Raw genomic sequence first — 22,683 nt, 5'->3', positions numbered from 1 at the left:
AACCATTCTGGGTCCTCCCAGCCTTTCTGGTTCCTTCCACGATGCTGCATCCCCCCGCAGATTAAGTAAGCCTTTCTTCCCTCTCTCATAACAAAGGTCAGAAGGAAGTCCTGGTGCCATTTTTCTTTTTAGAAAGTGAGAGCAATATTAAAATATTTCCTGCCACAGTTTCATTGGATCTTTGTAACACACTTTAGAATAGAAATTAGGAAGGAATTGTAGATCTTAAATGTTCTCACCACAAAAAAGAAATGGTAAATATGCGACGTGATGGAGGTGCTAGTTAAGGCTATGATGGCAATCATTTTGCAACATATAAGTGTATCAAAGCAACACGTGGGATACCCTAAACTGACACAATGTTACAAGTCAATTACATCTCCTTAAAGCTGGGAAAAAATCATATGAGCAGCCCCACCCCATTATTGATCATATGAAGTTTGTAGTCAACAGAAAACCCTCGTTTTTTAATAAAATGCTATTATAAAAAAATTAGAAATGAATTGTCAAAAAAGGATAAATATAAAAATAAGATGGAAGGCGGCAAGGCAGGAAGCAGCGATCAGCTGTGCTACGGGTGGGAAGATTGTGGTCTTGGACGTAGGATTTCTGCTCAAAACCTCCCATTTAGTCATTGTGCGACCCTGGGTCAATCGCAGCCTCTCTGTGTCTGTTTCTTCTTCTATAGAGGAACGACAACACCTTTCTAGGACTACACTGATGGCTAAGTAAATATTTATTTTATGTGAACGTGATAACTTGCTACACAAGCAGAAGGATGGTTTTCAGGGTCTCTTCTCCCAGAACAAACTGAAAGGTATTACTATAAAGGTCGTGAAGAGCGAACCGTGGTGTGACAGCTCACAGGTCAGCACCACACCATGTCCCACGGCCCTGGGACCCTCCTATGTCTTGAAGAGGCAAAATGGAGGAATGGAAAGAGCATGGATGACAGCTGCAGGCCACACACTAGACCTGTGGCCTTTTATTCATCTCTAACACCTCTAAATGGCAGGGGTTTTGATGTGTAAAATGAAGAAATCATTCTTTATAACCTGGTAAGTCGCTTTTAGCTCTAAAGTGCTGGTGTTCTAGTTCTGCTAAAATTTAACATGAAGAAACAGATTAACGAACACGTCATAATTTTCTGAACCAACGAAGTAATAACAGAGTGGAACACTTTTTCCCAGTTAAGGCAATCAATGAAATTCAATAGTGGGCCGCGTACCTGAGGCTAGAACCATGTGGTTGGTTCGAGACAGCCCGATGCACATGTCCCTCCATCCTCAAGATCTGGAAGAAGTTAGTGGGTTGGCAGGACAGAGTGGCAGATGGGCACAAATGTATACAGCCTTTAAAGGAAAACCTGAAGGGTTTGTGCAAGAAGAAGCGGGAGTACAATTAACACCAGCAATTCTCTCTGATCAAGAAAAAGCTGCAGCTTCCCGGCAGTTTGCTGGCAAATCACTGACGTGCTGTGGTGAAGGGCCCTACTTGTTGACTCGTGGATTTTCATATAAATCATTGCTGGAAAAACACAATTTTCAATACTAAAATAGCATGGGGTATAAGCAAACAAAAATCTTGAAGCAGTGTATATCCTTAGAAAATATAAACATCTTAGGATCCAGATCTCAAACTTTTGGAGCCGCAAAATAAATGTGCATGCACAGCTCCTTTGTCATCCAGATCCTGACGTTTCAGTTCCCGTGGTGACTGCACCACCAGCCCACGTTCTGGTCAACAAATGTGATGCAGAATCACAAAATAGGATTAGCTGTACTTTCTAAGTTGGGACATTAAGAAACCCTCCTAGATTATATTACAGCCTACATTTTAAACATAAAATTCACTCCATGTTTCTAATGAGTCACCATTTTAAATGCTTCCAAAGTATTCTGACTCGGAGGTTAGTTTTCTAGAATTCTGCGTGTGGTAGATGGGCACTTCTGCTGAGTTTACGATGAGATAAATACCCGCAGATGAAAAATATTGTAATTTCTTGGCAATATCAAAATAAGTAAAGTTGTAAGAAATAATTATGCTATCATAACACATAAAAATATAGATTGATTTATCTCAGCAGCATTCATTGAGCATATGCCCTATATTGGTGATGCGTTTGACTATGGGGAATAAAAAAAAAATGAAGATGAAAATTATCCTCCCCCAAGGAACTCAAATTCCACTGGAGCAGCTGACATGTAAATTGATAATTTAAGCATGTAACATGCATGTTCTCTCTCCATTAGTATCTAAAACCTGATACTGAAACGCTGAGATCTGAAGCTGACTTTAATTCAGGGGAAATTTCACAGAAGACAGCATTGGAATGAGGCCTAAAGGGGGAGTAGGTGGCTACACCAAGAGGAACAGGAAAAACACAGCCCAGCAGGGAAGAACATGGAACGGTCATGGGCAGAGCACGTCCCCAGAGGAGTGCAGCCTTCCCTGGGCTGGGCATGGCACCCTCTGGGAGGAGAAGTTTGCAGGGAGATGAGGCTGGAAAGTAGACTAGTTAAACAAGACGAACACTGTCGACCAAGCTAAGGAGTTTGAACAAAACTTAGCGGAAGTGGAGAGGATGAAAAACAATTATCATTTATATTTTTCACTAAAAACCTAAAGGGGAAAAATAAAAATTGTAAAGCAATAGAGCAAAATTGTGACTATACTATGCATGAGGTTAATTACGATATATACTGAGTAATATAATTACACTGATTATAATAAGTAATTTTCCAGTATAATATTAATGAGCCTTCAATTTTATAATGGAGTCAAAAGATCCTAAAACACTTTAGAGGTATTATTAGGAGAGACAATAATTTTCTTTATTAGACCATTATAATGACAACCATGCCATTGGGAGAGTAGCCAAATTAATGAGCCTAAAATATCTTTTAAAATTATAAAAAGATTAAGCACTAAACAAGAGATTTCACTGGCAGAGTTAATTGATTTTCAACAAAGACACCAATGAAATTCAATGGAAGAAGGAAGGTATTTATAATGAGTGCTACTAGAGCAAATAGATATTCATATGGAAAAAAAATCAAATCTTGACCTTTCTCCATACCCTGAAATTAATCCACGATGGATGTGAAGGTGAGAACCATCCTCCTCATGCATGTGAGCAGGGCTGTGACTTGCTCCTGAACTCAGAATACAGCAGATCACGTGGACATGCTCCACACATGAGACTGTAGTGCCGTCTTGCTGGAGGCTCCCTCCCCTGCTGACTTTGAGGAAGCAAGGGGCCTTGTTGGGGACACTACATGACAAGGAGACACAGTAACCTCTGGCACTTCCAGCCACAAGAAGCAGAGGCCTGAAGTCCTAGGATCACAAAGATCCAAAGCCTTCCAACAACTGGAGGGAGCCTGGACGCAGAGCCATCCCCCCGATAGAGCCTCAGATGAGAACACAGCCCTGGCCGACATCTCAGTCACAGCCTGGAGAGACCCTAGGCTGAGAAACCAGCTGAGCTGTGCCCGACTCTCAACCCACAGAAATTGTGAGATAACAATTGTGTGCTGTTTTTAGCCACTGTTACAGAGCAATAGATAGCTAATATAATCGATCATACATCTAAATGTAAATAAGAACTAAAAACTTCCCAGCAGAAAACATAAGGAATATCTCTGCAGCCTTTGGGTTGGCCAAGTTTTCTTCGACAGGCCACAGAAAGCACTAACCATAAAATAAAAGTTGCATTTATAAGAATTTAAAACTTATGTTCACTAAAGGATATTATTATAACATAAATAGATAAGCCACAGATTAGGGGAAAATGTTCACAATACGTATATCTCACATATGAGAGTATCCAGAATACATTTTTTAAAAGTGCTATAATTTGATAATAATAATAATAAAACAATTAAAAATCAGCCTATAAACAAGTGATAAAGTGTTCAATATCACTTACTATTAAAGAAATGCAAATTTAAACCACATTAAACATACCACAATAGTTCAAATTTAAAAGACCAAAAAAAACAAATGTAGCTGAGAATTGGAAACACTGGGTTCTGACGCAGTGCTGGTGGGAGTGTGGGAGTGCTGGAAAGCCGCCGGGCAGTGACTTCACAGTGCAGCATGCACCTGCCCGTCGCCCAGCAGGTACACTCTTATATGCTCACTTGAGAGATGTGGGGACATATTTCCCCACAGACACTCATACCAGAATTTTCAGAGCAGCTGTATTCGCAGTCACCAAAAACTAGAAACAACGAAAGCTCTTCGACTGAGGAATGGTCAAACTGTGCTACACATGGAGGAAGACTGCTCTGCCATTTACAGGAAGGCACCACCAGTACATGCAGCAACACGGATAAATTTCACAACCGATAAGCTGAGCCAGAAATTCCATTCATGTGAAGACCCAGGAAAGACAAGACCAATCTCTGTGCTGGTGTGACAACATTCTTTTGCTGGGGTGTGGACTTGAGGATCGACCGGGAAGGGACAATCCGAAGGTCATAGGGTGAAAGGAAAGTTTTGCATCACGCAGGCGCGTGAATCTGAACCTGAAGCTCTGGGCCTTTTCCTGTGTGGTCACCGCACCCCAACACAGAGAGAAGACTCGGTCACCCTCCATGACCCAGAACACATGCTACTTTAACACCACTGTGGACACACTGCCAACACTTTGACTTCTCTTATCCTCAATTTTCCCTTTTTAATTCTTATTCAAAAAATATTTCCTTTGTTTTGATTAAAAATATTAAAGTACAGAAAAACATCTTGCTTTCCCCACCACATACATAAAAAATGGTCAGGAAGGAGGGTTAGAAGTGGAAAAGGAGACTGTTTGCATTGTCGGTCTCTATACTGTACCACGTTTTAGACTTCAAAATATATTAACTACGGTGTAAAAATGCAGATGTCTTTTGCAGTGCTCATAGGAACCTAATATCTACAAAACCCTTTTAACTTTAATGCATGTTTATGATTCCTAAAAACTCAGAGAGTACTGGATAAATCACGTCACTATATTTCCCCACATGATTTAAAATGTTCTGGGTTAAAACAAACAGGTGTGACCTGTGTTTCATCAGAAATTGGTCTAAATCCAATATTCCTCTTGACTTTCCATTCCTACAAACTAGTGAGGGCTTCTGGACGTAGCATGCTTCCTCCCTGAAGTATGCTTGTGTTTAAAGTGTGTTAATGAGTGGTTTTAGTGCATATCTGAATTTAGAATTTTCTCACCGGTGTTTTAATAGCTCAGGCCAGCCTGAGATCCACCAGCCTCAGGCAGCGTGGATTTCATATGGGTCCCAGGGCTCGTGCTGTCCTCTGCCAGGCTGCAGACAGAGTCAGGTTGCACTGCTGGACCACTGACTTCAGGAATAGGCATCCGGCTCAGATCCCACTGGAGTTCTTGCTATCAAATGATAGACGTGGGTCTTCCTGGAAAAATGGGTAGAGGTCAGCAGTTGAAACCCAGAGTACGGACAGCTGGGCAGTCCATCAGGAAGAGGGCTCATGTGGCAGATGGCCAGCACTCTATCTTCTAGGTAACTTAATGTAGATTCTCTCAAAGTGTGAACTAGGACCCAACGGCAACAAAATCCTAATGTTCTTGTGAAAACTCAAATTTCCAGCCTCTTCCATGGATCTACGGAAATTAAACATCTGGGGTAGGGGCCCAAATAGCTTCATTTTTTTCAGAAACCCTCTAGTAGGTTTTCATGCAAGTACATTTTGTATACCATAGTTTTCCAATCCAAGCATTTGTTGCTCAGCCAAAATAAATCCAGCACTTGTCCAGAGTACGTGAGCCAAAAATCTATAGCAGAACAGACTTTTCATTTTGACTACTGTTGGCGAGAGGTAAGTCATTCACATTTGAATCCTGGAATAAATTCTGCTACTAATGGTTCAAGTGCAAAGTCTTTTGTTCTGCACTGTGGAACGTAATGCACTCTCCAGGTGGAAGTCATAGGCCTGGCTGACTTGGACCGTCTGCAGCACAAACAGTAACAGCCCACCAGTTTCATAGTTCAGTTTCCTATACTTTCTGCTAAAGAAATTCGGTTGGCAACCAGAAATCTTGAAGTCAATACCTTATTTAGGCTTCATATTCCCAATGTATCATTTGGACAGGTTATGCCTACATGATATTGAAAGATCAATTTGCGGCACAACTTTTTGGCTATTACAGAAAATTACTTGAGTATTAAAATAAGTAATGTGACAACAGCAGGCTTCCTAGTGCTCTCGTCTGTGTTGCATTTAAGTTTGTGGTTTGGCTGCTGACTTTGCTAGAATCTGCAGAATTTTCCAAAAGGAAGGTACTGTAGATTTCCTAGGAGAGAAATTAACTTTTGTGATGTGGACATGATGAGACAGGCAGGGAACGTCTGGGAATGATAGACTCTTCAGAACTAGAGCGTTGTACATGAAAACATATTTAAAATCACTCAAAGGTAAAAAAGAGCATTAATGCCACATTAATAAAAATAGAATACATATTGCCTCTCATAGAATATAAACAAGAAACTTTTCTGAAATCTTGATTGAGAATTCCACTCTAGCCAATAAATCTAAGGTGGAAAACATTTTGCTAGTCCCCACGTCTCCATAACAAGTAAGACGTGGTCTTCGCTTTCACATCTGCCTCAGGTCCTATGCATTTCAATCCCTTTCTTCCAGCTGCCATCTGGGTCCTCACCGATGGTACTTGTGACTTCTCTCTTTTCTTCTCACACATCTCCTTGGGGTAACAGTACTGGGCTCAGTGCTCCAGAATATGGGATCTGAGATCAGCTCAACAGAATGCAAATCTTAGCTTATCCACTTAGCAACTGTATGGATTTGTTCAAGCATTTTCACTTATTCATGCCTCAATTTCTCTATCTGTAATATAAAGATAATTAAGTACCCACTTCTTAAGGAGGTCATGATTAAATAAATAAAGCACTTAGAATAGTGACTGTTACACAGTAAATACCCAATACGTACAAGTAAATGTTTAAATTGAACTCAAACTATTTTGTCTTTGGCTACAAATAAGAAATTAGGCATGGGCATGTAGCGAAGAAAAGAAACTCTCAATGACCCACTTTAGCCCAGTGTGCAGGAAGGTTGCCATGTGACTTGACAGGAAAACATACATGGCATCAGAGGCAAATCAAAACTGAGAGTTGATGCCTTATGGCTTTGAAGCCAGGCAAAGACGGGCTTGATACTGGCTCTGTCGCTTATCAGATATCAGACCTGGGTCAGTTTGCCCCTATAATCTTCAGTTACCTATCTAGCACATACAGTAATCATGAACATTGCTTCATTGCATACTGTATAATATATATATTTCATATATGTATATTTTATATAATATGAAATAAAGAATATATATATATACATATAGATACAAAAAACCCACACACACGCGTGCACACAGAGTTCCACACTCTAACAATCCCCTTAGTGGAGAAGAAAGCTATTTGAGAATCACAGAGATCACATAATTCAACAAGCTCATTTTACATATAAGAAAACAAAGCCTCAAAAGGTTTGGAGAGAAATTACATGGCAAATACATAGGATTTTATCCTTATTATTTAAATCTCTTTAAGAGATAACTGTTTAAACAAAATTAATAATAACATAATGTGGAATTTATAATATACAGAAAAGTAAAAGGCATGGCAATAATAGCATAAAGGCCTGGAGAGAAGAAACAAAAGTTTACTATTGTAAGGTCCTTACACTATAGATAAAGTAGTGTAACATCACTTAAAGGTGGACTTTCATAAATTAAAGATGTATGCCATAAACCATAAAGCAACTTCAAACGAACAAAGCAAGCAGTTACACCTAAAAGTGATAAAATAGAAGTACCAAAAATATCCAATTGACCCAAAAGAAGGCAGAAAAAAAGGAAACAAACATCAGATTGGCAAATAGAAAACAAATCAGTACGATGAGAGTCTTAAACATAACCATATCAATATTCACATTAAATTTAAATGGCCTAAACACACCAATTAAAAGGCAGAGATAGTCAAATTGAATAAAAGAGCAAGACAAAACTAAATATCACCTACAAGAAATGCACTTCAATTATAAAGACCCAAACAAGTTAAAAGGAAAAGAATTTTAAAAAAATACTATCCTAACACTAATCAAAAGACAGCTGAGCGCTATCCCTGATGGCCTAGTGGTTAAAGTTCAGTGCACTTGGCAACAGATGTTAGCTCAGGGAGAATCTTTCCCAGCAAAAAAAAAAGAACCTGAAAAAAAAAAGAAAGCTAGAGTGGCTATATTAATCTTAAAGTATACTTCACAGAAAACACATACAGAAAGAACACCATTTAATAATAGTAAAGGGGTCTATTCATCAAGAGGACATAATAATCCTAAACCTAATAAAGGAGCTTCAAAATACAGAAGCAAAAACTGATAGAATTATAAGGAAAAAGGGAAATCTTTGACAATTATAGTCAAAGATTTCAATACCACCCTCGATAGTTAATAGAACAAATAGACAGACAACTAACAAGGACATAGGGGATTTGAAGAACACCGTTAGCCTCCTTGACTTAACGGATATTTACAGAACACTCTATCATCCACAGCAGAATACATCCTTTCAAGTGAACACAGAACACGAAACAAAGTTCAATAAATTCAAATCATGCAAAGTATGTTTTCTGACCAAATGGAGTTAAATTAGAAATCAATAAAAGAGAGATCTCTGGGAAGTCCCCAAATATTTGGAAACAGAAAAGCACACTTTGAGATAACCCATGAACCAATGAAGAAATTGAAAGGAAAATTAGAAAGTATTTTGAACTAAAGGACCATGAAAAGATAACATATTAGAATTGGGAAGATGCTGCTAAAGCAGTACATTGAGGGGAATTCACAGCACTGAACTGTGCTGTGAATATATTAGGATACTTCAGAAAAGAAAGAAGACTGTCTCCAGGACAGTAGGTATATCCCACAACCATCCAGGGAAATAAGCAGGTCAGGTCACTCCACTTGCAACTCAGGCTATGCACAGTCTGCAGTCCATGGGGTGGATGGCGCTCACAAAGGGAAGTGCTAAGGCACCAGTGGACGTTGGGCAGATCCGTTGCAGAATGGAAGACTGGACGTGGGGAAGTTTGGAGACTAGAAACCCGTAAGGAGATGTCTATACAATCTGCTAGGAGTGAAATGAGGAGCAGAGAGAAAGGTAGAGAAGAAATGAGAAGGGATTTGGTAATTGACCGAATTATATCCGAGGGCAAGTGAACACGGTGGTGATGGAGAACAAGAACACAACCTAACTGCAAGGTCCCAGCTTCGGCTACTGGGTGGACGGCAGTCAAATGACCAAATGAGGCAGCAGCCGGGCTACAGGCCCTGGGCATGAAATACTTTGTCTGGACTTGGAATATGGAGCCCGAAGTGCTGCAGGGCTTTTGGGTGGAAACGCCCAGCAACAAATGGAGTCTGGATCTGGAGAAGGTAAGTTGAGGCATTTGGCAAAGGCTCGGAGACAGCAATTTGAGGTGAGGGAAACACGACAAATTCCGAGGAAGCACATAGAGTGAGAAAAGAATAAAGAACCTGTGCTCAGAGTGGAAGTGCTCACCCTGGCACCCTGGAAGCCTCGCACCCCGGGCACCCCACGCCCATGACCAGGACCGAGTTAATCTGTCTCGGGAGAGTTGGGGGCAGTGGCACTGCCTGTGATTCCGAGGTGCAGCCAAGGTGGAGAATCACGGATCCCAAGAGAGAGGAAGTGGATTCAATTTCAAAAAACAGAAACAAAGTCAAAAAAGTGATGGCTGAGCCACGTGAGAGGAGTAGGGGTGGTCACAGGTCTGACGGGAGCACATACTTTTCATGAACAGTGATTCCGGACACTTCCGATGTTCAACTGTACCGAGTCAGACTGAACTGGCTTCTATTTCAAGAACGCGCCTCTGCCAACATCCATACATCTCTAGCTAACCAAAGGTTATTTTCCACCAAAAATGTCAATTAAAATGTAATTTTTTTTAAATGTTGTAATCGAGAGCAAAAGGAGTACGTACGGATCTATTCTTTCACAAGAGATAAAAAGACAGGAGAAGCTGCTCAAAGAGTTAGGCGTGGTAGCGAAAATCTTTTTGCCCTTCAACATAATTTTTAAGGACTGAGTTTAAACAAAATAGATTATTTTCCTATTTTAAAATTTAAAATCCAAACCATGAAGGTAAGAAAACGTATTTCCCAAGTTCATAGTTTGGCTTAACTTTATGATCTCTGGATCCACATTTGAAGGAATTTAAAGGAATTCTCCTGCCAAGTTGGGGGCTGGAGGGGGCGGACTGGAGGAAGATTTAACAGGGAGAGAATCACATTTCTGAAACACTTCAGAAGAGCCAGGCCCAGCACCAAAAACTGCACGTCCGTGACATGACTGAACCTTCTCAGCAAGAGGGCAACGTCTTACTGTAAAGGCTGTTGGGGATCTCTTGGTTTTGGCTCCCAGGGCCTATTTCTCTCCATCACTGCACCCTGAGACTTGTGGGTGATTAGCCCTTCCCATTCTGGGAAGTCTTGGTGGGCTCCACGAGCAGGGGCTGAGACACCCGGACAAGAGGCCAAACAGCAGAGAGAGGCGCCTCCGCCCAGTTCCGGCCGGGTCGCCCCAGTGCAGAGAGGCAGAGGCGTCAGACGCAGCCCAGACAGTTACACACCTGCTCTCCTGCCTGAACTGCGACACGGAGGACTCGGCTGGAACTTGTCCTGGGCGAGGCCTTGACCAGATTCTTCCAGCTTCCGGAACCTTCCCGTGGCTCCTGCCTCCCAGCCTGTGGAACACCCTGGTCTCTGCCTGTTTCCTAAGCTGCTTCTCTGGCCCTGACGCCAATCCTGTGAGCTCTTGGTATGCTTCTGGTAAGTGAATAAATCTGCCTCCTCTCACTGAGTTAGCCAGAGTCGACACCATCGCACACAGCCGAAGGTGCAGAAGCCAGGGTTCCAGCAGAAGGACAGCTTCAAGGTTGCACACACGTCCAAGTCCACCTGTGTCATATCCAGAGTCCACGCTCTCCCCTCCTATCTACCTAAACATTGTACGTTTTGAGTACTTCCAGCAAAAAAAAATCACAGACATATGAATGAATGGTAGCCTGTTTCAAATCCATGTTTAAAAGAAAAGATAGAAGGAAAAGTGATTCTCTCAGATCCTGCCTTCACTAAAGCAACGATCCAGAAGATTTGCTATATTTAGAGAAAATAAAGCCAATTTTATTCAGCCCCACTGAGCTTAATATATCATCCGACATTTTAGGAGACCATAGATCTGGGAGATAGATTGTCACAGTGCTTAAACAGCACTGCATTTGTCCTGACACATTGTGCCAGTCAGCAGCCGAGAACTGGCAGAGAAACGTAAGCGCTCCCTTCCAGTGAACGAAATGCTGACACTCTCCTGTGTTCTTGCCTAGATTTAAAGCCAATTCCTAATGAAAAGTCCAATTTTTACTTTTGGTAAAATTTTATACCAAGATGAAACTTTACGCTCAATCAATCATGAGAAGACTGAATTTTAGTATTAGGCTCGGCACAATATTCAAAGTCAGAAACACTGAAGTAAATTGGTACTCTGCTCCAAATACAAACGCTGCCCACTCTGCTCTAGTATTTGTTCAATATTTCAAGGGGATTGTTAAATCTCATCTACTAAAAACACCTCTACTAGATATTAAAAGTCTATAGTGTATTATTTACTCCTTCCTTACTGTAAACAGTGGAGAAACTGTTTCCTTTCACAGCACGTGTTCATTAATTGCAGGAATGCTGGAAAGTTCTGGGTACACACACAGAGAAGCCACTTTACTTCCTGTAGTTGACCGGCTCCTAAAGAGTTGAGTGTTAAGAAATGAGTTTATAGGGGCCGGCCTGGTGGTGTGGTGGTTGAGTTTGCACTCTCTGCTTCAGCAACCCAGGGTTCATGGGTTTGGATCCTGCGACTTCCCTGCTGTTGTCTCTCAGAAGTGATCCCGGGGATTTTCATAAATCAAAAGTAGGGCTTTATTAAGTGGCGCTATTATTTACACTACAAATTGCTTCTTTTCATTACATAATTGATCAAAGGGGTCCTTTTAATATATAATCAGTAACAGACGAACAAAACTGGGTAATTGAAGAAAAATTGATAATAAAAGCAAAAATTGAACTCATAATATTGGTTAATGAGAAAATGGTACTTGGTTTACAAACTCATTTCTTTTCTTTTTTTTTTTTTTTGGTGAGGAAGATTGTCACTCAGCAAACATCTGTGCCCATCTTCCTATATTTTGCATGTGGGATGCTGCCACAGCATGGCTTTGATGGGGATCAGGGCAGGCCATCCTGACATGCTCCACTCTAGTACATGGATTATTTCGAATCGAAGACAATAAAGGCTCAGAAGGCTCAGAATAAATGTCCTCAGGAAGGACATTTGACTGTCCCCCAAACTGCCTAAAAGAATTTAACACAGAAGGCCTGTTCCAGGAAGGTGCCAATACCATAAGGTAGCTATAGGATAATGTAAAATAGTGATAGAAAGGCACCAACAAGCCCATTTTTGGCCCAGCAAAACTCGTTTAATGAACATTGGCATTTCCATCTCCATGTGAATTGTCTTCCTCCCCTCTGAAATCCCACACCATTACCCACGACACCCTCCTTTGCCTTTAGTTGAAAGTGAATTTAAGGTGGCAGCTGGGGCCAGATGGTGGAGTTGACCAGTTTTCTTGGGTTTCTCCCATGTAGACATGTTATTAAACTTAGTTTGATTTTCTCCTGCTGACCTGCCTTTTTAATTGTTTGACCAGCCATCGGAACCTTAGGGAGAAGGAAGGGGGAATTCTCCCTCTCCCCCCACAGCTTGATGAGCGGTGTGTAGAAATCCAGGAGTGAGTGGCCACAGAGTAGGGCATCCTGACAAGGTGACTGTCGGGGAGGACAGAGAATGTTTCTATTCTGGTACCACAAAGCATATAAACCAGCTTAGGAGGAACGCTTCTTGGCCGATGTAAACTTCCCAATAAGGTGAGGTGTTAATCAGGTTCTCCAGAGAAACAGAACCACTAGGATAGATATAGATATCTTCTTTTTTTTTTTGAGGAAGATTGGCCCTGATATAACATCTCTTGCCAATCTTCCTTTTTTCTTTTTCCTCCCCAAAGCCCCAGCACATGGTTGTATATCCTAGTTGTAGGTCCTTCTAGTTCTTCTGCCTGGGACACCACCTCAGCATGGCTTGATGAGCGGTGTGTAGGTCTGTGCCGGGGATCTGAACCCACAAACCCCGGGCTGCCAAAGCAGAGCACATGAACTTAACGGCTTGGCCATGGGGCCGGCCCCAGATATAGATCTCTATAAGAGAAGAAGTATTATAAGAATTGGCTCACGAGGTTACAGAAGCCGAGACATACCATGATCTGCTGTCTGCAAGCTGGAGACCTGGGAAAGCCAGTGACGTGATTCAGTCCACGTCCAGATGCCTGGTGGGGCAGCTGGGAAGGCGGGGGGATGCTCTAAGCCCTGGTCTGAGTCTGAAAGCCTAGAATCAGGAGCTCTGGTGTCCAAGGGCAGAAGAAGATGGGCAGCCCAGCTCAGATAGAGACAGAGGGAATTCTTTTTCTTTTGCCTTGTTTTCTATTCAGGCCCCCAAGGGCCTGTGTGACACCCACTCACACTGGTGAGGGCCATCTTAATCAGTCCACTGATTCAAATGCCAACCTCTTCTGGAAACATTCTCACAGACAAAACCCACAAATAATGTTTTGGCAGCCATCTGGGCGTCCCTTAGCCCCATCAAGTCAACACACAGAATTAACCATCACAGGAGATACCCTTAAGTGCTAAGTAGTTTTATGTCTTATGGAGATTTCCAGGCTAAAATGGAACCACACCAATAGGGCGTCCCTAACACTCCCCAACCAAAAAAAAAATGAAAATTATAACATGACAAACAAGCACCAGGCAGAGACAGTTGATTGCAAAAATCTGGAAGATATTTTCCAATAACCGCACGACTAAGGGAGAGAGATTGAGAAACAAATTTTGGCCTACACATGTGCCACCCTCTGAAACAATGCAATTGTCCTGGGCAGGAAGGAATTTTAGGGAGCTCCTCCACCCTGAAAGCCACATGGCTGACTTGGCTTAGAAACATCACAACACTGGGGAGCAGATCCTACTTTTTTAGGGTGTTCCAAGGACCTCCTCCCCAGTCAGCACCATTTTCTATATCAATTTTGAGGCCAGAACGCCAATAGTAAGCTGGGCAGCTTGAAAAAGAGAAGTCAAAACGGTGGACCACTCTATTCCAGGAGACGTGACCACACAAATTATGGAAGGGAGGGTCAAATAAGATGGCAGAGCACAGAGTAAAGATGGAAGCACACACCTAAAATCTACTCAAATCAGTAGAGATGTGAGGCTGTGGGAGATAAAATGTATGTCATAGGAGCGACGGTGGAAAACATTCTCATAATGCTGAAGAAGGGAAAAGAGACCTTAAAATGATCATTTTCTCCTCTCCAAGAAAATAAGATCAAGATGGGCAATGATAAAGATCCAACTTTTCAACAATGCATATTCTGGAACTGGAAATAAAAACGGAATAATGATTTTACGGTCTTTATGAATTCATGGATCCGTGCAATAATTGACAGTGGCTGAACTGGTTTTTTCAATATTTATGCTTAGCTGTTTTATTTAGAGATTTCAAACCTTGTTAAAAAAGCCAAATTGAGAGACAACATCTTTTCCTTCACTTCATGTCTCACATCCATGCAAAATGCTTCACTGTGGAATGTGGCACCATAACGAGTATAAGTCACAGGATTGTGACGTGACGGGAGTTTAAAACAGAGCAATGTGCACGGGACAGCTTGGCGGGGAGGGGGCTGTTTCTTGGGGCGGTGGGGGGATTTCTTCTTAGAGCATTTCCAGGAGGAAGACCCCTTCTACGCAAAGACCTTGTGGCTCCCTCTCTCGTCAACACAGCACACAGTGAAAACAATTCCACAGAGAAACTATCAAAGGCAGAACGACCAGAGATGCAAACCCTGGGCTAAGAACCCACCAGCCGCAGAGCTGTAAGACTACAGCAATGTGGGATTTTGTTGCAAAAAAAGGTGCTTTCGTACACAGGAAAATGACTTGTGGTTTACTTTGATTTTTTTTTTAATTATCACTCAGTTTACTAGAGCTTCAAATTTTAAAACCTAGTTTCCTTAAACTTTTAATTCAACTTAATATCTTACTCATACTTAGAAATCTAGTACATTTTAACAATATCCTGCCAAGTGGCCTTTGAGTCACATGAAATCCACTCACAATGAACGGGATTAAAATCTCTGAAGCAACGAGTTAAATTTACAACTTAATTATGTTAACATTGTCAAGATTCGTTTCAAATTGAATATATTACATTGTCTTGAATACCTTAATGACAAAAATTTAAAAAGCAAAATGTTCCCAAATTCTGAATTCTCAAAAATCAAATAAACTTATAAATATGATGAATCTCGAGTCCTCTTAAAAATCCAAATGCTGATCACAAACTTAGTAAAATTTTCTTATTTTTCTCAACTAAAAAGTCACAAGTCTAAAGTTAATTCGATTTCAAATTAGAGTCAGATATTTTAATATACCCAAACCTTTAAAACATTATAAATATCTTAAATATAATTATTCTCAGATTATTCCTAAATGCATAAAAGTCTATTAATACTGTAGTTGGATGCACCTCATCAGCTCTAGTACATTGGGCTTACATTCCAGGGGAGCTAGAACATACCAGCCTGACCGGTAGGTGCGTCCTTTCTATAATTGCAATGACCCTTGGAGGCGGGCGTGTAACACTGAGGTCCAGGCAACGCCTTTCCCTAGTTCTTCTGCCTTGTTTGCAGGCAGCTAATTTCTTCCTCCTCTTGGTGGGACTTCGCTTGTACTTAGCCCTCTGAAGGCATGTTAATGTCATCCCACATTGCTGAGAAAACATTTGAGGTCCTTCCATCTGGTATTTCATGGTCATGTGCAATTTTTTGTGACCTCCTTCCACTTTACCACCTGACTGAATGCAGCTTCCTTTTCACCCACTCCTTTGTTCTATTGGGGTCACAGTGCACCCACAGAGATTCAGCACATCTCTCATGGGTTTTTCTGGTTCTGCCATCAAAGTCATGGCCATGAGGAAACCATAGGTAGGGCCTCTGGTGTCCGTGGTGGGTAGGGGGAAGCCTTCCACAGAAGTCATCAGGTAAGGACCAGGTAGCTAAAAACTGAGCTTTGAACATGGACTAAAACGGAAATGAAAAGTAGAAATCTCAACACAGACGTGAGTACCCGAGATCACAGGGGGCGCCAGAAGGAGAACACAGGTCAGAAACAGCGCCTTCTCCTCACAGCTCGGGAAGCGCGCTCTGCAGCAAGGAGGTAAGACCACCCACAGGTTGAACTTGATACTTCATTGTCCAGAAATGCTTTTAGCAAATCATACTCTTCTCTTTATGACATGCAAGGGTACTCATTCTCCACTAATCCTTTCTGTTATCTTTAAAACATTAGGAATTGCGTCTCCATAAGGTAGGACACTTGGACCAGAAGCAGTGTCTACATGACAATGATGGTCAGAACAGGCCGAGCCAGCAAAGCTAGCATCTCACCCGTCACCTTCCCAGCAAAGCTCACCTTATGCCCGTTCCTTGTTGTGCCAGACCATCACGAGAGCAGCTTATCTGAATGACAGGTATTTAGAAGAAAACAGCATAATCTTACTCCTGAACTTAGAAATCTAACCTGATAGAATGATCACAAATATTTATTTAATTTAAAAACCAAGAAAAGTAACACTTTTTCCAGATATAGACTTAGGTTATTTTTTCTTGGCAGAGTTAAACCATAACGCTCAAAGTAATATGGCCTAATTAAAACAGATGGATTTAAATTTCATCCTCAGATGCTTTAGTAAGTAAAATTTTATTAAAAATTTGACAAAAGATAATTTGGGGGAGATTACTGGATATTTCAAAGTTCCTACAAGGTAACAATACTATCTTTGTATTTTTATTTGTATAATGACCCCTACAGATTAATTCTAATGACCCTCCAAAAATCAAAGTTTTAAGAATTAAAGTGAATGGCAATTGGCCCAACTCTTAACTCTATTAATTCAAACCACCCAGCAGAAAAAGAGATGCTCATCCAGGCCTACTTATGTTCTTCCTCATTCAACATTCAGCATTCTTTCAAAAATCATAACACACACCCAAAAGGGGGCAGGGAAACCAACTGTCAAGAGACAAAACAATCAACAGAGCCAGACTCAAAAAGGATTCAGATATTGGCACTGTCATCCAGGGAATCTAAAAATTACAATAATATGTTAAAGTTTCTACTGTAATTTCATCACAGAGAGAAGTCTTTGAAGAGAAAAACTTTTCTAGACCTGGAGTAATTAGCAGAAATCAAAGCTCTGTACTTGAAAGAGAAAAGAACGAAATAAAAAGCAAAACCTAATCTAAGAAAAACACTTACTATAAATACAAAGGAGAAAATGTTCATTTTAAATAAAAGCTAGAGCAATCAATAAGCAAAATGTTGGGTCCAAAAGATAAAGATATGAAGGATATAAAAAATCAATTGAAAAATGGAAAACTGAAATAGCTAACAGCCTATAAAATAATGCACAATCTCCATAGTATTCAAAAAAGGACAAATTAAAACAATGAGGTACTGTTTCTTGATAATGAACTTAACAAAGATAATCCAACTGTTAATAGTCAAAGCTCGTAAGGAAACCAACTGTGGGAAACACTTTGAGAATCATTTGTCTATATCAGAACCCTTTCAAAGTTTTTTGCTTTTTTACCCAGTAATGCTACTTTTAATGACCTATCTTGAGAATAAACCCAGATACAGAAAATGATGTATACTCAAAGATGTACATCAAAACATTACTTATAATAACAAAATATCAAAAAAAAAATCTAAATGTCCACTATAAAGTACCACTACCTTAATGGAAAATAAGAAGTTTTCAATTTTCCATTTCTTTCCTTTTTCCTTATCTTTCCGCAGGCCTGTGTGCTGGCCAGCCTGAGGAGCAAGAAGAGCCATCGCATTATCCTGCACGCTTTCCATATTTACTCCTGTTTTCTTCTCCTGCCAGGATATTTTGCATTGCAGCCTAAACCACACCATAAGCCCTGGACTTGGAATGCATACGTCTGCCTTCATCTAGGCCGCATCTCTTTGCATAAACTATTCGAGATCTCCCACGTTTCTACTTTGTATTCCAGGGTAACATTACTGGCATGGTCTAAACACAACCCAGTAAAGCTGGAAAGACCAAAGCAAAACTTTCTATAATAAATCCCACACGATACAGAAATGGAAAATGGAAAAAATAAAGCCAACACAACCACTACCAATAAGAAAGAGCTTTTATACTGTCTTATATAAATGCTCATATTTCATTAATTATTATATCATTGACACAAGATAAAACTGATGATTGGGATATTATCATGAGATAAATTTGATAAGATAAGGTAAAGTTATATTTGTGACTCTTTGTTATACATTCCAACACATTTTATCTTCCTGTGGAGCAGCTTTCCTTCATGGTAACTGACAGTCTTCCTAAACTTTGTTCCTGAATTTCTCACATAAATAGTAGATCCCTTTCTCTAGCCCACACTTCAAACCCAGGAACGCATCGGTTTACATCACCGTCTTCCTTCCTTTTGTGCATCTCTGGGTCGAGATACCTCGAATCTCTTTTGCTACAAATAACGGTCTTGCTTGGCTACAATCTCAGCCAGGATCGCCTAACAATGAAGCTTCTTGGGTTTGCTTCCCCACCCTAAACAGTTAAACATCTAAACAGATCAATCTTATGACAGATGTACAAATGTCCTCTGCATGGCCAACAAGTCCAATTTGACAACATACCTTTGAAGCCACGCTTCACCAGCTCCATGTGGTGCACAGCTGCGTTTTCTGGCAGGACGTGGAGGAGCATTGTAATCTCCCCTCAGAGTCTGAGCCATCCAGCTGAGGCTGTGCTCCCTTGTGAGCTATTAGGATTCCTTGCTCATTTTCAGAGACCTTCTCTTAGCCACATGCGTTGTTAGAATAATTTCATTAGTACAAGTACAATCTTCTTCCAAAAGACTCACAAGTCTTATTTTAACAATTGAGCAATAACAGTGATGAGAAACACTACGTTTTAAGCCATATCTAGTAACTTATTCTGATGAGCTCAAAACTTTAATTTTTGAAAGGGGATATTATCCTTCTCAATTAAAACTTATTTAACAAAAAAAACTAGTCATGTAATCTGTCTCCTGCCTTTCCAAGAGTTCTGCCATGTCCCTGGAATAAAGTCAGTTATCACCTCATCTGCACCATGCCACCTACTGTGAATCAGAGCTCCTAAATTAAATCATGTAAGCTCCATGTCATCTTCCCAGCCGTGAAACAGAGAAACTAATGCCTACTTTGCTGGATTTTCATGAAAACTGCCTTAAATGAGGTTGTAAATTTAGAGAGCATGGAAGGGCACCCAGCTCTCAGTAAGTGTGCAGTACACATGAGTTTGCTCTCCCCAGCACTTCCTCTCAGTCCAGCACCCACAACCAGCCATGACTCAGCACAATCAGCCATGACCCAGCACAACCAACCATGACCCAGCACAACCAACCATGACTCAGCACAACCAGCCATGACTCAGCACAACCAGCCATGACCCAGCACAACCAACCATGACCCAGTACAACCAGCCATGACTCAGCACAATCAGCCATGACCCAGCACAACCAACCATGACCCAGTACAACCAGCCATGACTCAGCACAATCAGCCATGACCCAGCACAACCAGCCATGACCCAGCACAACCAGCCACCATGAAGCGGCTGGGGTTGACCATACAACCAGGAAATAAAGAGCTTGAAGAATAATAGCCTGTCTGAGCAAGCATGTATTCAGATCCAGAGAAGTCACCTAAAATTCATGAGATGAAGAAAAATCATAAGAAAGTAGGGACAGGGATGGAGGAGGGAGGACAGCCATTTCAGGAGAAGTATTAAATCTGCTAGATTCAGAGGAATGAGACTCCACGTACCTATCCCACTTATCTGTGAAGCGTAACTTTTACTCATGGTAGGATACCTATGGTATTACTTGTTTTGTCTCCTCTTGTGGAGAAAAGGGAACATTTACAAGGTGCCTACCATAAGCCCAGCACTTTGCACGTGTTTATCCTCCTGACCCTCCCAGCAGGTAAGTATCATCATCCAGAGATGCAGAAACCTAATCAATGTTGAAGTCAACGATCTGGACCTCCTCTGTTGGTACGGGAGGGACCCAAATCTGTGGGCTCTGATTGCCTGTTCTCCCTGCCTATGCAAAGCCATCCTCTATGCCAAAGCATGCATTTTACATGTTAAGACGCCTGCACTGGAACTCAGAAGGGTCTTTTTCTACAAATAAAAATTTCAAATTATTGTTTTGATGTGCCGTTTAATAGATTTTTTTTTTTAAACAAAGGCTTGAGTTGGGTATTTTGTTCTACGGACACAATTTCAAGCAACATTAGCTGTAAGGTACACTAGTGGTTTAATAAAACAAAGAAGACTGTACCTTACAAAGGAGAAATAAGGATTCCGAAGTTCACTCTGATTTCCGAAATGTTAGTGAAGAGATAACATGTATCTTCAAATCAAACAAATATTGTGCCAAAAAACAATGACTTCTGAACATATCTTGAAGATATGTTTATTGAAGAAATATTGCTATTTCACAGACTTCTTGCTGATACCCATGATCAGAAAAAATGCCTACTGTAAAACTTTTGGAACAACAAGAATTTTTGTTAGGAATTTTTATATACAAAGATAACGGCATTGGATTACTTTACCATCGTTTCTAAAATTTAATAGCGTTTTACAAAAATAAAGGGTGGTAGAACGTATCAATGTTTGAAAATGTTTATTCCTGTTCTAGGTGGCTTCTTGGTTTCCTGAGATGACGAACCACAACACAGACTTCTCACACTGTGTCTTCTTTAACGATCCCTCATCAAGAATCAATGTTCATGAGAAGTACTACTCGCTCCTTTTTCCTCCCTTTCTTTCTCATAAGTATATTCAGACCATATTTTCTTTTAATCATAAAAATAATCTCAATGGCAATAGACACCTACAGAATGTTTTTTAATTGAAACTTTTCAAGTATTCAAAGAAGTTCTTCAGTTCAATTTTGCTAAAAGATATTTTGATGCCAATAATGAATTTTCAATATTCCACCTCTAAATCACTACGCCCAGTGCCCTGCCACACACCTTACTGGTCCTTGACGTTGCTCTTATATTCTGACTCCCTTTCATTTGTGACCATTTGTCAGTCTCACAGAAGTGTGTTATTCAAAGGATTCAAAAAGGAATCCAATAATTTCAAAAAATACACTAAAAAGATTCAGAATAGGTAATGGTAATACATATTATTAATTAGGAAAAGCAGGTACACGACAGTATATGTCGCATCACCTTATTTTTGGGATAAGTAAAACATAATCATATGTACGTCTCAATATTGTTTATAACAAGGAAGAAAATTTTAAAGCTGAATACCCATCAAGAGTAGACCAAAAAGCTAAATTAGGGTCAACTATGGAAGAGGGTGTCATGAAGACTTCACGTGACACTGATGGAAGCTAGTCAATGACATGACAAGCTTTGCTCATTCATTTTTTCAACATTTAATACAAATGGAAAGTAAACTATGTACCAGACACCATACCATGCCCCAGATTGCAACAATCCACCGTTAGTGAAAAAGAGCAGGTCAACAAAACAGCATCCACTGAGCACACACCCACATATCAGCCTAAAACACACAATCACACAATAATGTTAGTCTCTGTATCAAAGCTTCAAACTTAAATGGAAAAAATGAAATCGATATTCCCGAATACTAAAGTTTCATTGATATTTCAGAGTTTTGACATTTTTTACAAAGCATCGCCCTCTGCATGTTAATACAAGACCACTCACTTTTCTGTATCACTGATTTGCAGCTGACGTCATTTTTTTTCATCTTTTCTCCTAATTAAGAAAGTTTCTTTAAATTTTGTGGTCCTCTTTCTCCATCCAAATTCTTTTCACGAGAATCTTCAAAATCCTTTTCTTACTCGCTCTCTCCCTTTCTTCCTTCAATCTGAACCACAGTGTCCGTATCCGTGCTACATATTCCCATCTTTGTCCGTGGGTATTTCTACATTTTTCAATATTTCAGGGAGCGCAGACGTGCCTCAGCACTGAAGGACAAATACTTCCATTGTCAAAGAAAACACGCCAAATTTCTCCTTCTCCCCAATAAAGGTCTATTTCCTAAGTTCATCTCCCTACGTAGACAATGAAAACTGGCATGTAATCTTAAATATCATAAAATTTCACCAAAATAAATTCTGACAGATACAAGAACTATGATGTGAGACCTGCAGGGACCAGATGTGCTTACACAGCAAGGCCGTACCTGTGGGGCGGACGGGTTGAAGGCCACTGCCGTGACTGTGTCCGTGTGTCCTGCCAGCCTGTGAGAAAAGGTGCTGGAGCCCATTTCATACACGTACACCTGAAAGACAGAACAGCCGGGTGTCCTATGTCGAAAGAGTCAATAATCAA

General features: G+C 40.6%; 1 protein-coding gene across 23 annotated transcripts in view; it reads right to left on the bottom strand.

The window, feature by feature from the left end:
• Positions 1-22,683, bottom strand: part of WDR27 (WD repeat domain 27) — a 167,303-nt gene that overhangs the window by 60,546 nt on the left and 84,074 nt on the right. For 10 of the 23 annotated variants that reach the window (XR_011504511.1, XR_011504531.1, XR_011504547.1 and 7 more), the window contains 2 exons: positions 22,535-22,633; positions 5,218-5,418 (listed from right to left, as the gene is read on the bottom strand). Coding sequence is in view for 8 of the 23 variants with exons in the window: in XM_070513535.1 (XP_070369636.1) it covers positions 22,340-22,403; positions 22,535-22,633 (163 nt within the window). In the remaining 15 variants the exon portion in view is untranslated. Of the gene's footprint in view, positions 1-5,217; positions 5,419-20,414; positions 22,404-22,534; positions 22,634-22,683 lie in introns of those variants that run through there. The other 13 variants (XR_011504682.1, XR_011504691.1, XR_011504810.1 and 10 more) reach the window with 6 other exon arrangements.

The sequence above is a fragment of the Equus asinus genome, chromosome 1 (genome assembly GCF_041296235.1).
Source record: "Equus asinus isolate D_3611 breed Donkey chromosome 1, EquAss-T2T_v2, whole genome shotgun sequence".
Taxonomy (NCBI): Eukaryota; Metazoa; Chordata; class Mammalia; order Perissodactyla; family Equidae; genus Equus; species Equus asinus.
Note: the sequence above shows the minus strand (reverse complement) of the source record. Positions and strands in the feature narration are given on the sequence as shown.